The following is a 16,736-nucleotide window of genomic DNA, read 5'->3' on the forward strand; positions in this document are numbered from 1 at the left end:
AGTCTGTTCATTTTGAAGCATTTTAGTGTTTTTATAATATTAACTATAGATATCTGTTCAGTGGTCACTCTAGACATTTTAAAATTAAAGTTAGTCTCTAACAAATGTTTTACTGGAAATTTCTATTTTAAAGTAGCTAAAGCCATACTAAGTGCAGTTTTAGGGCTGACAGGGTTTAAGCTGGAAACCGCAGCCTGAAGATAGACGTGCAGAAGTCACGCCCCGCACGGCCCGAGGTGAAACTTGCCGGGCCGCTGGGGAGAGACTGTTGAATGCTTTCTTTGCCTTTGATTCCATTTATCCTAAAGCTCTATTCCTGATTCTAAGCAGCTGCTCATTGTCATCCAGGGTGTTACCTTTGTGGCTCAGAGGGTAAAGCGCTTGCCCGCAATGCGGGAGACCTGGGTTCAATCCCTGGGTCGGGAAGTTCCCCTGGAGAAGGAGATGGCAACCCACTCCAGTATCCTTGCCTGGAGAATCCCACGGATGGAAGAGCCTGGTGGCCTACAGTCCATGGGGTCGCAAAGAGTCGGACACGACTGAGCGAGCTCACTTCACTTCATTGTCATCCAGACGCGTGTTCGTTGACTGGCTCTTTGAAACCTAGAAGGTATTTTCCCTTAAGGGCAGTTTTAGGTTACAGGTGTGGTAGAGTCTTTCACGATATTACACTGCGTTAAAAACTTTTACCGTTTACATATTGGAACAGCAAGGAGAATATAGATTCTGCCTCCTCGTGGTAACCAGCCCTCGACTTCTGGGAAGGCTGTTCTCTGTCGCCTCTAGGCACACACAGACACGGGACTTCTCTTCTTTTAGTTGTTGGTTGTGTGATGTGAATGTGCAGCAAGTATCAGGGTATTGTCCTGCCTTCTTTGCCGAAGGATGCCGTGGAGGGAGGCAGCTGCGGTCCGAGCCTTTAGAACAGGTTTCCTGCCAACACTGCACTTGCATCTGCCTGGATCCTGACTCCTCCGCTGATCCAGCGGCAGGGCCAGGGATGTGCCAGGACCACGTGTGGGTTGGGCCTTGAGCAGTGCTTGACACCCAAGCTGGAAACTACAGCTTATGTGCAAATGAGGACTATTTTAACTGTTTTTAAGCTCCCACAGCTTTTTGTTATTTTTATATGATCAGTGTGTTTACATTTACTCAAATACGTGTCATTTTACGCATCATTCTTTCATCTTAGACTTTCTTAGATTGTTTCCATTCTTCCCAAAGCGTGTCCTTCAGAAGTCTGAGTCTGCTGGTAAATCTCAGTTTTTTTGTGGCTAAAAATGTCTCGCTCTCATTTGAGAAACACAGTTTTGTTAAGTGTAAAATTTGGTTGCTATTTCTCTCCTTACTTGTACTTTTTCTAATTTTTTAGTTTAAATAACTTCACTGATCTGTAATTTACATATATCAAAGGCACCCATTTTTATTGTTCTCTCAAATATTTTATGATGTTTTCCCATAACCTTCTGGCTTCTCTTATTATGATGAGAACCTTTTGATTCGGCTGTTCCTTGTAGGTAAATGTGTCTTTGCCTGGTTACCCTTCAGTTGCATTCCTGGTCTCTGACACCCGGTGGTGCGGTTGCCGTGGAGAGGTGTGGCTGCCTTTCCATGAACCTGCGTGAGGCTCTGTGGACTCGGGGAGTCTTCGTGGTGCTGCCCAGCAGCTTTCCATCCCGTGGAGTCCTCTGATCAGATTCTCTGCTTCCCTTCGATCAGCTCCAGTGGTTTGTGTCTTTTAGGACTGTGCCCGCTCAATGTCCATTTCTAGTGTGTTGGCTTTCGGTTGTTTATGGTACTCTGTTACTGTCCTTTTCCTTTCTGTAAAGTCAGCAGTGATGTCTTCTCTTCCATCTCTTTTTTTTTAATAGCAGGACCTTGTGGTGGTTATTGTTTGACAGAAAGCGGTCTGACTGACCGTTTGGCCGCGGGGTCTCCGTGGCTGTGCTGGGGCCGCCTCTAGCTGGGGAGGGCGGGTCTTCCCTGCGAGTGTGGCTGCTCTCGCTGTGGGGCGCAGGCTCCAGGCGCATGGGCTTCAGTGGTGGCCACACGTGGCTCAGTCATCGTGGCGCCTGGGCTCAGCTACCCCGTGGCGTGTGGACCCCTCCAAGACCAGAGGGCGACCCTGCATCCCCTGCACTGGCAGATGGGTTCTTACCCACCATGCCACCAGGAAGCCCCTTTCATTGCTGATTGGAGTCACTGGACTCTGTTTTTCTTTGGTCAAAGTAGGTAGATTTGTCAGCTTGTCTTTCCAAAGAGCTAGGTTTGTGATTTTCTGTTGCTTTTCTTTCTCTATTTCATTAATTTCCACTCTAATCTTTTTTTTTTTTTTTTTATTCTTGGAAAAGCCAAGAAACAACAGTCCCCACCATTCCTGGGAATAGTAACCACAGAGAAAGAGGCGGGGTGAGGGGGTAGCCCAGTGGCTGCAGCTCTGTGGCCCTGCCTGTTCCGTCACGCTCTCATTGCTGAGCTGAAGGTTCCCACTTCGTTGTTCTTGTCGGTCTCTCCAGCTGGGATGTCAGCAGGGCAGGCAGCGGACTGTCTCAGTGCTGTGCTGGCCCGCATGGAGGAAGCCTGGCACCTGGGCGGGCCACGGGGGTTTGTGGAGGAATCAGACTTCTGAGTTCACATGAAGAAGATGGGCTGATGGAAGCAGGACACGAGGGGATGGTCTGAGATCTTGGTCTATAAAAATGCTTTCTGATAATCTTTTCGATTCCTTATAAGTTTAAGTTTTGTTTGTAATAGTTATTCTAAATCGTTAGTATTTTGAGGGTCTAGATTACAGTAACTAACATCAAAGACTTTTGCTGATGATGAGTTTTAATGGGACAAAGTAGTCAGGAGGCTGGAGGCCTCTTGGTTTCCTGTGGGGCTTTGGACTGTGTCTCCCATCCTGGGGCCCCTGTGTTGTTTTATGTAAAGGACAGAATGTTGCAGAGGGTGACTTGGAGGTAAGAGCCTCTCACGGTTAGAAGCCTGCACTACCAGGACTCTAAAAAACCACGGCTACTTCACCTTGACTAATGTTTGTGCACCTTACCTGTTAACAGGGCCAAGACCCGGCTGGGCGCCCCGTTTGTGTCGGAGCGGAGCAGCGTGCTGGTGTTTCTGCCGGGTGAGTGCCGTCCTTCCACGATGCGGCATTGTGCTCGGGATGGAGGCTGGTTTGTGTCTAGCACATATGGTGAAATGTGGTTATTTGTAGAGTGGGTTTATTTTTGGACTCTGGGAATGGGAATGGATGGCGTTCTTAGTTTGACTTCTTACTATAAGCTTTATGTTGCTAAAAACGTTGATAATGAAGAGTTTAATGTTACGTTTGAGGGCAGTCTGACCCCCTTCGGGAAAAAATCGGCTATGTTAAGTTTGCTATTTTTGAGGTAATTGTCATCGGAAAAGACTCTGTTGCTGGGAGGGATTGGGGGCAGGAGAAGACGGGGACGACCGAGGATGAGATGGCTGGATGGCATCACTGACTCGATGGACGTGAGTCTGAGTGAACTCCGGGAGTTGGTGATGGACAGGGAGGCTGGCGTGCTGTGGTTCATGGGGTCGTGGAGAGTCGGACATGACTGAGCGACTGAACTGTCATCCATCTGCATTTAAAATTTATTTAATAATAATATCATTATTGTAATAACCATGAAAATAATCAAGGTAGTCCTCGAGTTCTTTTCTCTTCAGTATTTGACAAAATAATCTGTTTAAGATACTTGACAATATGCAGTTCAGTTCAGTCCCTCGGTTGTGTCTGACTCTTTGCAACCCCATGGACTACAGCACACCAGACTTGCCTATCCTTCACACCGTCTCCTGGAGCTTGCTCAAACTCATGTCCATTGAGTTGGGGATGCCATCCAACCATCTCATCCTCTGTCGTTCCCTTCTGCTGCGTTCAATCTTTCCCAGCATCAGGGTCTTTTCCAGTGAATCAGCTCTTTGCATCAGGTGGCCGAAGTATTGGAGCTTCAGCTTTAGCATCAATCCTTCCAATGAATATTCAGGGTTGATAACCTTTAGGGTTGACTGATTTGATCTCCTTGATGTCCAAGGGACTCTCAAGAGTCTTCTCCAACAGTTTTCAACTTCTGCACAGTTCAAAAGCATCAGTCCTTCAGTGCTCAGCTTTCTTTATGGTCCAACTCTCACATCCATACATGACTTCTAGAAAAACCATAGCTTTGACTAGATGGACCTTTGTCAGTGAAGTAATGTCTTTGCTTTTTAATATGCTGTCTAGGTTTTTCATAGCCTTTCTTCCAAGGAGCAAGCATCTTTTATTAATTTGACAAGATTAATTTATGTTAAAGTGTACTTTTTCAAAATGATGTTTTCTTAATGATTTTTTAATCAAGTGATATAGCTTGATGAAACTATGACAATGCATGTATTTCTTTGTTGTGGAAAGTAATGTACAGAACATGTGGGTATTTGTGCTAGTTTTGGGGGAGAATGAACAGCATGAATAAAGGTAGCTTCTTTTACTTTGAATACAACATGTGAGCTGAAAGCTCTGCTCGTGTGTTGCTTGAGTTGCATGGATTAGTTTTGTATTTGATACTGATTAGTTTTGTATCCAGAAGACCACCGTCAGCTGGCGGTGGTGTGCAGCTGCATGTGCCCATGTAAATACTTGTCAGTGATTTCCGAGTGGAGGCAGGGCAGTGCACGCCTAGGAACGCCTGGCGCGAGGCGCGCGCTTTCTCGCCGCTAAACGTCACCGGCACAAGGCGTCTGCCAGTGACACCTTACAGTTTGGTCTGTTGTCTTTCTGTTACACGTTTATGTGAGTTCAGGTTCAATAGTGTGCTCACTTCAGTGACTGATCTTTGGGAATGGTTCTGTGTTAGTGTTCTTAGGGGCGCTGTAACAAAGCCCGGCAGACGTTAATTCCCTGGCTGCTGTGGAGACCGGAAGTGAAAATGAAAGTGTCTCCGGGCCCTGCTCCCCGGGGCTCCGGCTGGGCTCCTCCCGCGGGCAGTCTTCGCCCCGTGGCTCGAGGCTTGTCCTCTTGCCTCGATGGTTACACGATGTTTTCTGTGTGTGTGTCTTCTCACAAGGACAACAGTCCTATTGAAACAAAGGCCCAGTCTTCTGCAGTGTGACCTCCTCTTGACTAATTAGATCTGCAGTGATGCTTTACTTGCAAATAAAGTCACGTTCTGAGGGACTGGGGTTGGGTCTTCCACATCTTTTGGGGGATCCACAGGTCAACCCATAGAGGTTCAAATATTGACAATTCAGAATGTGGCAGAATCACATGCAAACTTCGTGTATATCAACGGGCATTTCTGGACCTAGTAAAAAGGTAGCACATCTTTGTGACCGATACTCTTTAATTATCAGTTTTTGATTGTAAGAGTTTTGCATAATTAATGTGAGGCATTTGGAAAACTAGTGGGGGGCCCAGGAAATGTAAAATTACCCATAGGGCCAGCACTCACAGGCAGCCCCTGTTGCGGAAAGGAAAACATTGGAAGAATACGGTTCTTGTCATATTTTTGAGTTACTGGTAGAGCCGACTTATTGGAAAAGACCCTGATGCTGAGAAAGATTGAGGGCAGGAGGAGAAGAGGGCAGCAGAGAATGAGACAGTTGGCTGGCATCACCAGCTCAATGGACATGAGGTTGAGCAAGCTCCAGGAGATGGTGAAGGACAGGGGAGCCTGGTGTGCTGCAGCTTATGGGGCTGCAAAGAGTTGGACACGACTTCGTGACTGAGCAACAACGAAAACAATGTTACACACTTGTCACTGGTAATACTGATGTATTTAGGTGAAGAGGATAAAGAAGTCCACTGAAATGAATTGGCAGTACCATCTTTAAAAAAGATGTCGTCTTAAAGGTTGTTTTTTAGAAATGAATACAAATCTCTTTTTTTCTCCCCTACTGTCTTTCTTCCCTAGGTCTGGGTGAAATAAACTACATGCACGAACTTCTCACAAACATGGTTCATAAAAGGTGTGTTTAAAATGATAATCTGTATAGTTTTACTTGTACAGCATTGTGTTGTTTCTGCCCTAAATCATTTTGATTATCTTAGCGAGTAGTTACTCATTTTCGTTTATATTTTCCATTTGTGGATGTTTTATTTCTTTCACTTCTTTTTTAGGTTGCAGGTCTATCCACTCCATTCAAGTGTGACTTTGGAGGAACAGAACAACGTGTTTTTAAGTCCCGTGCCCGGGTACAGAAAGGTGGGACGGCCGGGGCACCCGTTCTGCGCTCTGAGTGCCTTTCCCTTAGAGGCCCTGCTGATGAGAGCGGGAGGCCCCGCGGGTGGCGGGCTCTGGAGCTGGCGGTCAGTCGCCCACCCTGCTGATGAGAGCGGGAGGGCCCCGCGGGTGGTGGGCTCTGTAGCTGGCGGTTAGTCGCCCACCCTGCTGATGAGAGCGGGAGGCCCTGCGGGTGGCGGGCTCTGGAGCTGGCGGTTAGTCGCCCACAGGCGTGTGTGCTGATGAGCCGGGTGTATGGGTTCACTTTGCCTTTGCTTTGCAAGTCCGTTTGCTAAGGTCTGCTATTTCCCCAGCCTCGGGGCGCTGCTTCTTGGGCTCGGGGCCTCTTGTCCCTGGCACTGCCCTGGAGGTTGCGTCAGAGCCCACACTCTTGGTCCTGCTTAAGAGCATTTCTTTAATCCTTTATGGGTAGGTGATGGGATTATCCTATCACAGCCCTTCGAGTGTGGCTTCAGATCATCAGGGGCCCCGAGCGTGCAGCCCAGCCCCTTTGATTCCAGGAGAAGGTTGTGCGTCTCTGGGGCAGCCTAGGCCTTGCCGGCAGCTCAGGGCTCTTAGGCACTGCGGCCCTCCCAGGGCCTCTGCCTCTAGTCTGTTGTGCTCTGCGCCCCTGGGTAATTCCGAGGTCCCCTGCAGCTGCCGAATCCGGGGTCGGGGGAGCTGGCAGCTTAGGCCTTGCCGGCAGCTCAGGGCTCTTAGGCGCTGCGGCCCTCCCAGGGCCTCTGCCTCTAGTCTGTCGCGCTCTGCGCCCCTGGGTAATTCCGAGGTCCCCTGCAGCTGCCGAATCCGGGGTCGGGGGAGCTGGCTTTGCCCCGGTTTCTTGCCTGCTGTGTGCAGAGCCTGGCTTTCTGTGCATTGAGGGCTCCGCTGGACCCCCGAGAGCGAGTCCACCAGGAAAAGCTGCAGCTTCACATGGAGGGGAGGGTTGAGAGCACGCGTGTGGACTGGACGATGACTCGAGGCTCTGTCCCTTGTAGGTGTGTGCTTTGAGCACCTCCTTCTCCAAGGCTCAATTTTACTGTTTGAAAGGAGAGGCAATAAAATCACCTTGCAGAGCTGTTAGGAAGGTTAATTATGATAGTATTTGTCTGTCCTTGAATTGCGGTGGTGCTGCCGGGCCAACACCGGGGGGAGGTGGGGGTTCAGTACCCACACGCCAGTGCTGCAGGGCGAGCTGCTGTTTACTGAGTGCTCGGTTCAGGCCGGGAGCTGTTCTGAGCATTTTAAATTTATTAGCTCAAATAATAGGGTGGGTATTGCTGTAGTCTCCATTTTACAGATGAGGAGACTGAGGTGAGTGGCCCAGGGTCCCACAGTGGTGTGGAGCAGAGCCCCCTGCACTGACTCCTCCTCGCCTCACCCCCAAGACCCTTGACCAATTGTGGACGTTTGTGTAGAATAGAAAAATGGCTAATTTTAAAATGTGAGTCCAGTGCTTTTGCCTTTCAGTGACTTTGAGTTGCTTTATTTTCGCTGTGCCTGCTGCCTTCCCGTATGTGTGAGCGCGTCAGATTGCTCTCTTTTGTTTGTTTGCAGATCATTCTGTCCACCAACATTGCAGAGAGTTCTGTCACGGTTCCAGACGTCAAGTACGGTGAGATCCCCGTCTCCCCCCGCGTGGCCGGGGCAGTTGTGGCCTGTGTGTCCCTCGGGAGGCCCCTCCCTGTCACTGTCTCTTCCCTGTTCTGGAGGTGCAAGCTCCGTGCTGTCCTTCGAGCATGTGCGTCCTTTCACGCGGGCAGCCTCTGGGCACGGTTACTAACACAGGAAGTGATCCGGGGCGTGCCAGGGTCTGTGGGCAGTAGAGCATTGGGGCTGCCCCACCGGACATCGTGACTGGAGGGAGGACCCTGAGTCCTCCCTGTTGCTGAGGGTGGTTGAGAAGGACCCTGAGTCAGTGCAGGGGTGAGGGCACTGAGGCTGGGCGCCCACGTGTTTGTCCTTGATGACTCTGTGAGGCTGTGGGTTCATGTTCGTGAGCCAGAGGGACGTCCCTGGTGGTCCAGTGGTTCAGATTGCGCTCCCAGTGCGGGGGGCGTGGGGTGTGTCCCTGGTCAGGGAACCAGATCCTGCACGCGGAACGTCACAGCCAAGAAAAAGTTTGGGAGCCTGACACGTGTCGGAGAGTGTTCTCGGTGGGAGACCTGCAGGATGGGCAAGACATGTTGTCTGGTGAGAGACAGTTAGTAGGTAAAAGAGTGTGTGTGGTTCCAGGTCAAGGTGGATGTTTCGTAGGAAAATCATTCAGAGAAAGGGGTTACCGTTAGTTGGGAGGAGTGACCTTTCGGTTGGGGCCGTGGGGGTCCCCTCTGTGCGGAGGCGACAACTGAGGGGGCTTGACTTGGGGGGCCCAAGTGTGGAGGAGCCGCAGGGCGCCGGCGTGGGGCCAGGCCAGCGGGCCGTCGCAGGACTGGGAGACAGTGCCGACGCGGGGGCGGGCAGGCACTGACAGGTGGTGATATGAGTAACCGCCTGCCGCCCGGTGGGCTGCGGATGTCCGGGGGGTGAGGAGCGGGCAGAGGGGCTGGAGGCCTGGGCTTGGTCAGGAGGGAGGGCAGGTCGTTAGACGAGGGGCAGGAGGGAGCTGCTCCTCAGATGGACAGACCGTGGGTCTGTGTAGGGATTAAGAGCTGCTGGGGAGGGTTGCAAGACAGTGGTGGGGGGAGCTCCAGTTCCAGAGAAGAGGCTGGAGATCGAGCCTGAGGGGATGTCGGGGTGGGGGGGGGCGCGGAAGGCGAGGTGGGTGGAGGACGGGCACAGGACAGGGGTCCTGGATGCTGCCCCCCTCGTGTCTGCGAGTGGAGGTCCCCGCAGGTATGGTGGGAGGAGTGTCCGGAGCCCAGTGGAGCCATCGGGACGGGCTGGGGGCGCGTGGTGTCGTGGACACACAGGAGGCTCTCCCCGAGGCAGGGGGCCACTGAGGAGGGGTGCGCACATGCGGTGGGGACAGACCCCCTTCCCACGCGGAGCCTGCCTGCTCTGTGCTGGGCCTGGGGCATGGGGAGAGCAGCATGGGCCCTGTCCCCGGGTGTTAGAGGGGAGGGCCCTGACACAGACACGGAGCAGGCGCGCCCCCCCTACACACACACACACACACGTACACACACACACACACACACACACACACACGGCTGAGACGTGACTGTATATACACACACACACACACGCATACGGCTGAGACCTGACTGTACACACACACACGCACACAGCTGAGACCTGACTGTACACACACACGCATGCACGCACATGGCTGAGACGTGACTGTATACACACACACACAAACGCACACGGCTGAGACCTGACTGTCCCCGCTTCAGCTGTGCTGCGCGGCCGCGAGTCCCGGGAGGCTGGGGTGCAGCCCGCACCGGCTGCCTGTGCTGCGGGGGCTCGGAGCGGCAGTCTTCCTTCTGTCTGGACGCCCGGTCCCTAGGAGGAGCGCGTGGCCACCGCGGCCCTGCCCTGGGCAGTGGGGAGTGGCTGGTCTTCTCCAGAGGCTGCTGTGTGCGCCAGATCTAAGGCTGTGTGCTCTGTAAGCTGACTTACTACTCTGCACCGATCGTTACGGTTGCTTCTTGCTAGCCTGGTATTCACATTCCCTTTCTTATGACAGTTATAGATTTCTGTTTGACCAGAACTCTGGTTTGTGATGAAGACACGAATTACCAGAGTCTGCGGCTGAGCTGGGCCTCTAAGACCAGCTGTGAGCAGAGGAAAGGTAAGGCGCTTGCGTTCCAGCACAGCCCCGGGGCCTGGTGACACACTGGGTGTCCTTTTAAGGTTTTTGCTGTTTGTATGTTTGGTCTTAATCAGAGATCACCTTTATTGGAACCAGTTTTACGTATAAGCAACAGCATCTCACACCGTCAGACTCTGTTGACATGCCCGAGCCTCCTCTCCACTGAATAGCTGAGTGCATTGGCATGCCCACCGGGAGTGTGTGGCCACCTTGCACAGTGCCAGGGTGCGAACGCTGGCACTCACATTCTCACCTTTGAAAGTTTGCAGCTTGAAGGGTCGTCTGTAGAGGGCTTCCTGTATTTCCCCCAGTGTGTATTTTGTCTTTTACTCTTCTTAACAGGGTATTTCATAGAAAAGAAGTTACATTTTGGTGTGGTTTGGTTTATTGATTTCAGTTTTTCTTTTTATGAATCATGCTTAAGATGTCATATAAGAACAATTCACCTAGCCTAGATTGCAAAGGTGTTTCTGCTTGTTTTCTTGTAGAAGTTTCACAGGTGGGTTTTTGCCTGTCTGTCTGTGATCCGTTTAGTCAGTTTTCATCGACGATGTGCGGTTTGTCTGGATGCAGAGTGTCCCAGTGCCGCCGCCGTCCTCGTGGTGAAGGGCGTGCGCACCTCTGTGAGCACCACGGGCTGCACTTGTCTGGGACTGTTTTTGCGTCTTCATTACGCTCTCTTGTCTCTTTTTCCTCCACCAAGAACACACTGTCTCGATCACTGCATAGTGAGACTTAACATGAAGCAGATGGATTCCTGCCCCTCCATTCTCCCTTCTCCAGGTTGTTCTAGCTGTTGTGTCACGCTTTGCCTTTCTGTGCAGACTTGAGAGTGATGTGCGCATACGCAGGAGCTGCCCGTGGCGCTGCTAGGACCTGTACTAAGCCTGAGCTTGAGTGTGTGGGGATCTGCGTCTGCCTGTCCCTGAACGCTGTGTGTCCCCCTTCATTCAGGTTGCCTGTGACGTCTTCAACTGCATTGCGTCATTTTCAGCAGGCAGATGCTGCATGTGTTTCCCTAGGAAGTGTTATCACTCAGTCACGTCAGCTCTTTGTGATCTCGTGGACCGCAGCCTGCCAGGCTTGTCTGTCCATGGAATTCTCTAGGCAAGAATACTGGAGTGGGTTGCCATTTCCTTCCCCAGGGATCTTCCCGACCCAGGGATCGCGACCCGGCCTCTTGCATTGCAGGCAGGTTTTTTACCTTCAGAGCCTCCAGGGAGCCGTTTTGCTAGCTCTCTGTCTAAGTATTCAGTTTAATTGGCGGGACTGCAGTGATTGTGACGGCGTTGTTCAGTCCGGTTTCCACGTGTTCGTTTCTGGTGTATAGAGGTGGCTGACTTTCTGTGCTGCTGTTGAGTCTTGTGACTTGCTGATTTCGCTTGTTGGTTCTAGGAGTCGTGCATTTGGTTTCGTCATTACCTTGGGGTTTTCCACGTGCAGTCCTGCCTGAAGATACGGGGGTGGGATGGGGGTGGGAGCAGAAGCCTGGACTCTGCACTCAGTCTCCTGGTGGCAAGGGGGCCGGATTCCCGGGGTGGGGGGAGCATAACGGGCAGGGGTCCAGGCTCCACAGGCACCTCCCTTGCTGCCCCACTTTTTAAAAGCAAGTATTCATGAAGAAGCCCCCTCCCCGCCTTCCGCGCTCTCAGATTTTATCCTGTTTTTGGATAAAGCAGTTTCCATGGCGCAAGCGATCCCATCACAAGAGAAGAGCCGTTGATCGGCCAGTCTCCACGGGCCAGGCCTGCTTCTGAGCTCTGCACACTCAAGTCGTGTGAAGTCGTCGTGAAGGGCGGACGCTTCCGCACGGCTGTGGGGACAGGGCACAGCCAGCCCATCCACTGGGCGTGGCGAGGCTTCTCTGCCGGCTTGATTATCAGTGTGAACTATGTGCTTGCAGGAGAGCTGTGGTGTTTGTCATGTTCTGATTGCCGTTGCATTCTGGGGCCAACATGGTAGTCTTTGGAAATGTGCATTTGATGCTGTGCTGAGTACAAGTTAGCACTTAATTTCTGTGTATAAGGTCGCTTCTAACACTACCCTATTCTGAAGTTTTTACTGACCTGGTTTGGTAGAGGATAACAGAGTTTTCCTTAGTATTTAATGGTTATTCTGAAACATGTCTTTATGCTTATGTTAAAGTAACTAATGCCAGCTTTCGAATGTTCCCCCTTTGAAGGCCGCGCTGGACGGGTGTCTAAAGGATACTGTTACAGACTCGTGCACAAGGATTTCTGGGACAACTCCATCCCCAACCACGTCATCCCTGAGATGCTGGTAACGAACTTTGGTCATCTTCATAGTTGGTTTTTATGGACAGTTTTACCCAACAGTCTGAGGAGTGTATTTTGAGTGTCATATAATTTTGACCCCGGAAACGTCACTTGTGACCAGGGTCGTTTAATGCCAGTACTGCCTTCATCGCCTGGGCCCCAGGCCCCTGAGGGGGTCGCGCCGTGCCAGGGGCTGGCCTGAGGAGCGCTGTGCCCAGCTGCCCCGTGCGCGCCTTCCGTCTGTGCCGTCGCCGCTGCCTCTCCGCTGCTCCTGCCCTCCCCTCCTCGCGCTCTGACCCCTCCGTCGCCCGTCCTCCCGTCTGTCCCCCGCTCCTCCTCTCCCACGTCTCTCCATCCCCGGTCTCTCTCTCCTCCGCCCAGCCCTCTGCCTCTTGCTGTTTTCCTTTCTTAATTCTCTTTACCTCCTCTCGTGCGCTGCTTCCTCTGAGTTGATTTACCGATTTTTCTGTTTCTAAACTCAAGTTCTGTTCTTTTCAGCGTTGTCCATTAGGAAGCACAATATTGAAGGTGAAGTTACTTGACATGGGTGAGCCCAGGGCCCTGCTGGCCACGGCCCTTTCTCCACCTAGTCTGAGTGACATTGAACGCACCATCCTTCTGCTCAAGGAGGTAGGACCCTCTCATACTTGTTCGTGCTGGGAAAAGCCAAGATTTTTTGGGTGAATTTTATAGGTTCCATAATGTGGATTATCTTTAAGGTATTTTGATGGCCGCAAGTAGTCAGTGTTTGCTTGGCTAGGCATTCATGACTCGCAGTTGATCCCAGGTTTATATAGTTCAGACCAGCTTTGTTAGAAGCTCCGGCTCTCTCACCGCCCGTCACCCCCCCCCCCCCCCCGCCGGGCTTGCTGTTTGCTGAGAAGCCCTGGTAGGGCCGCTGGGCGCAGTGCGGGCCTGTTCCCCGGCTCCAGCCACAGGAGCCCTCTCCCCGGCCCTCGAGTCCCCCCCAGCAGCCTTCTCCTTCCTGGCGCTGGAGGCTCTGCTCCTGCCGTGAGCTCTGGCTCTGCCCCTGCCCCGGGCAGCCCAGCTGGGCGCCCCTGTCTGCCGGCTATGTGCGTCTGCCTCCAGCCCTTGGCCTTGGGGTGCCTCTCGTACTTGCTTGGGTGTCCATAAAACATGCTCCATCCAGCTGAGGACATCTTTCTCTGCGCGGGGTCTGCTCCATCTGGCTGTGAATGATGCGGCGGCTGGATATTTGGGATTGGGCCTGCCACGTTCGTTAGCCTGTGAGTTACGTGGAAATAATGAAATGGCGTTCACGGTTTCAAAAAAAACCTTTAGTCTCAGTCTTTGGTAAGCTGACTCAGAGGCTGTTGGGAACCTTGCTCATCCACAGTTGGTCACTGTCTTAAACTCCCGGCCTGAGGGAAGAAGGGCGTGAGCAAAGCTGCGCGTGCTGACGGCCCTGCTGTGTTTCCTGAAGGTAGGCGCGCTTGCGGTGAGCGGGCAGAGAGAAGACGACAACCCCCACGATGGTGAGCTGACCTTCCTAGGAAGGGTTCTAGCCCAGCTTCCTGTCAGTCAGCAGCTCGGCAAACTCATAGTCCTCGGACACGTGTTCGGGTGTCTGGACGAATGTCTTATCATCGGTGAGTGTGCAGCGGCCAGGTGGTGACGGAGGGTGTAAGGAGAGGCCCTTCTGAGAATCTCACATTGTCTTTATTTATTCTCTTGATAGCGGCATCTCTTTCCTTGAAGAATTTTTTTGCGATGCCTTTTAGGCAGCATCTTGATGGATATAGGTATTTAACTCTCATACTTTTAAGCCACTGTGTTTTAATGGGAGCAAGTGACACCTTTTGTTTCTGTTTATAGGAACAAAGTGAATTTCGCTGGCAGTAGCAGGAGTGACTGTATTGCACTTGTTGAAGCCTTTAGAGTAAGTCTAGCTCCGAAAGCAGCGACTGCAGATGTCAGGACACTTCACGCCCTGTGCCTGTCTCCGTCAGAAGTGTTTTTGGTGTGACTGACCCCTGAGACTAAACAAACTTTTGGGAGAAGTATGTCAGGATGGGAGTCTGAGTCTATGAAGTTGACTGAAAAAAAACCTCCCACCTAAAAATCCTAATTCACCCACTTAAAAGAATAATTTTAGTATATAGTGGAACTATATGTTAATTTTGCTCTCTATTTTCCAAGTCTCCTATAAATGTGTTATCATAGTTTGATAATTTTCAAAAAGAAAGAACAAATCTGTAAATTGTCTATGGTCAGGAAAGAATTTTGAACCCGATGGTTTCTTTGTAGGCGTGGCAGACCTGCAGGCAGAGAGGGGAGCTGCGGCACCCAAAGGTCAGTGGCTATTCCCTGAGTTTCTCGGCTGTGACTGCTGGCGCCCCGGGAGCTTCCTGGGTCCCCCTTGCTCAGCCTCACTGCCACGTGTGAACCGGCAGCGCCCGGCTTGTTGGAGCGGCCAGCTCCTGGAGGTGGCGGGGCCTGTGTGTAGCCATGCTGCCTGCCGCCCGCCTCCAAGAATGGGGACCCTTCCATGTCAGGAGCCCCGGTAGATGCCGGGACCACAGGCCTGGGGGCCACGCCTGGGCTGCTGCTTAGAGTGGAGGGGCTCGAGGCTTTCCATCTGCTGCTTCAGCTGTGTGTTCCATAGTGGGCTTGGAAAAACCAGCCTGAAAGCCTTCGTTTTTTGGGGTGGGTGCAGTCAGGTTTTGTTCTCCTTTTAAACTGAGTGTGTTCGAAAGGTTGCTAATAGGTATGTGTGTGTAAATTTGCTTTGCCCAGATGCATCCTTAGAGCAACTGCCTGAGTTACTCATGAAAGCCATTGTGTAGACAGTCAGCCCAAGAAGAATAAATACAAAAAGGCAAAATGGTTGTCTGAGGATGCCTTAGAAGTGGCTGAGGGAAGAGGAGAAGTGAAAGGCAAAGGACAAAATGAAAGATAAATCCATCTGAATGCAGAGTTCCAAAGAATAGCAAGGAGAGATAAGAAAGCCTTCCTAAGTGATCAGTGCAAAGAATAGAGGGAAACAATAGAATGGGAAAGACTGGAGATCTCTTCAAGAAAATTAGAGATACCAAGGGAACTTTTCATGCAAAGGTGGGCACAGTAAAGGCCAGAAACAGTATGGACCTAACAGAAGCAAGAGATTGAGAAGAGATGGCAAGAATACACAGAAGAAGTGTACAAAAAAGATGTTAATGATCCAGATAACCACGATGCTGTGATCGCTCACCTAGAGCCAGACATCCTTGCAGTGCGATGTCAAGTGGGCCTTAGGATGCATCACTACGAACAAAGCTAGTGGAGGTCATGGAATTCCAGCTGAGCTATTTCAAATCCTAAAAGATGATGCTGTGAAAGTGCTGCACTCAGTATATCAGCAAATTTGGAAAACTTGGTGGTGGACACAGGACTGGAAAAGGTCAGTTTTCATCCCAATCCCAAAGAAAGGCAATGCCAAAGAATGTTAAAACTATCGCACAATTGCACTCATCTCACATGCTAGCAAAGCAATGCTCAAAATTCTCCAAGCTAGGCTTCAACAGTACACGAACTGAGAACTTCCAGATGCACAACCTATATTTAGACAAGGCAGAGGAACCAGAAATCAAATTGCCAACATCTGCTGGATCGTAGAAAAAGCAAGAGAATTTCAGAAAATCATCTGTTTCATTGACTACACTAAAGCCTTTGACAGTGGATCACAACAAACTGGAAAATTCTTAGAGATGAGAATACCAGACCACCTTACTTACCTCCTGAGAAATCTGTATGCAGATCAAGAAGCAACAGTTAGAACTGGACATGGAACCCTGGACTGGTTCCAAATCGGAAAAGAGTACATCAAGGCTGTATATTGTCACCCTGCTTATTTAACTTATATGCAGAGTACATCGTGAGAAATGCCAGGCTGGATGAATCACAAGCTGGAATCAAGATTGCCAGGAGAAATATCAACAACCTCAGATATGCAGATGACACCACCCTTATGGCAGAAAGCGAAGAACTAAAGAACCTCTTGATGAAGGTGAAAGAGGAGAGTGAAAAAGCTGGCTTAAAGCTCAGCATTCAAAAAATGAAAATCAGGGCATCTGGTCTCATCACTTCATGGCAAACAGATAGGGAAACAATGGAAACAGTGACAGACTCTATTTTTTTGGGCTCCAAAATTACTGCAGGTGGTGACTGCAGCCATGAAATTAAAAGACACTTGCTCCTTGAAAGAAAAGCTATGACCAACCTAGATTGCGTATTAAAAAGCAGAGACATTACCAAGAAAGGTCTGTATCATCAAAGCTGTGGTTTTTCCAGTGGTCATATATGGATGTGAGAGTTGGACCACAGAAAAAGCTGAGCTCTAAGGAATTGATGCTTTTGAACTGTGGTGTTGGAGAAGACTCTTGAGAGTCCCTTGGACAGCATGGCGATCCAACCAGTCCATCCTAAAGGGAATCAGTTCTGAATATTCATTGGAAGGACTGATGCTAAAGATGAAACTCC

At 50.8% G+C, this 16,736-nt stretch overlaps 1 protein-coding gene across 1 annotated transcript in view; it reads left to right on the forward strand.

Moving 5' to 3' along the window:
- The window catches only part of TDRD9 (tudor domain containing 9), a 111,351-nt gene that overhangs the window by 45,920 nt on the left and 48,695 nt on the right, over positions 1-16,736 (forward strand). The window contains exons 9-19 of the mRNA XM_052659887.1: positions 3,060-3,124; positions 5,916-5,970; positions 6,122-6,206; positions 7,782-7,839; positions 9,856-9,960; positions 12,164-12,261; positions 12,756-12,887; positions 13,702-13,867; positions 13,957-14,020; positions 14,094-14,157; positions 14,526-14,570. Coding sequence (XP_052515847.1) covers positions 3,060-3,124; positions 5,916-5,970; positions 6,122-6,206; positions 7,782-7,839; positions 9,856-9,960; positions 12,164-12,261; positions 12,756-12,887; positions 13,702-13,867; positions 13,957-14,020; positions 14,094-14,157; positions 14,526-14,570 — 937 coding nt within the window. The remainder of the gene's footprint in view (positions 1-3,059; positions 3,125-5,915; positions 5,971-6,121; positions 6,207-7,781; positions 7,840-9,855; positions 9,961-12,163; positions 12,262-12,755; positions 12,888-13,701; positions 13,868-13,956; positions 14,021-14,093; positions 14,158-14,525; positions 14,571-16,736) is intronic.

The sequence above is a fragment of the Budorcas taxicolor genome, chromosome 21, assembly GCF_023091745.1.
Source record: "Budorcas taxicolor isolate Tak-1 chromosome 21, Takin1.1, whole genome shotgun sequence".
In the NCBI taxonomy this organism is placed as follows: Eukaryota; Metazoa; Chordata; class Mammalia; order Artiodactyla; family Bovidae; genus Budorcas; species Budorcas taxicolor.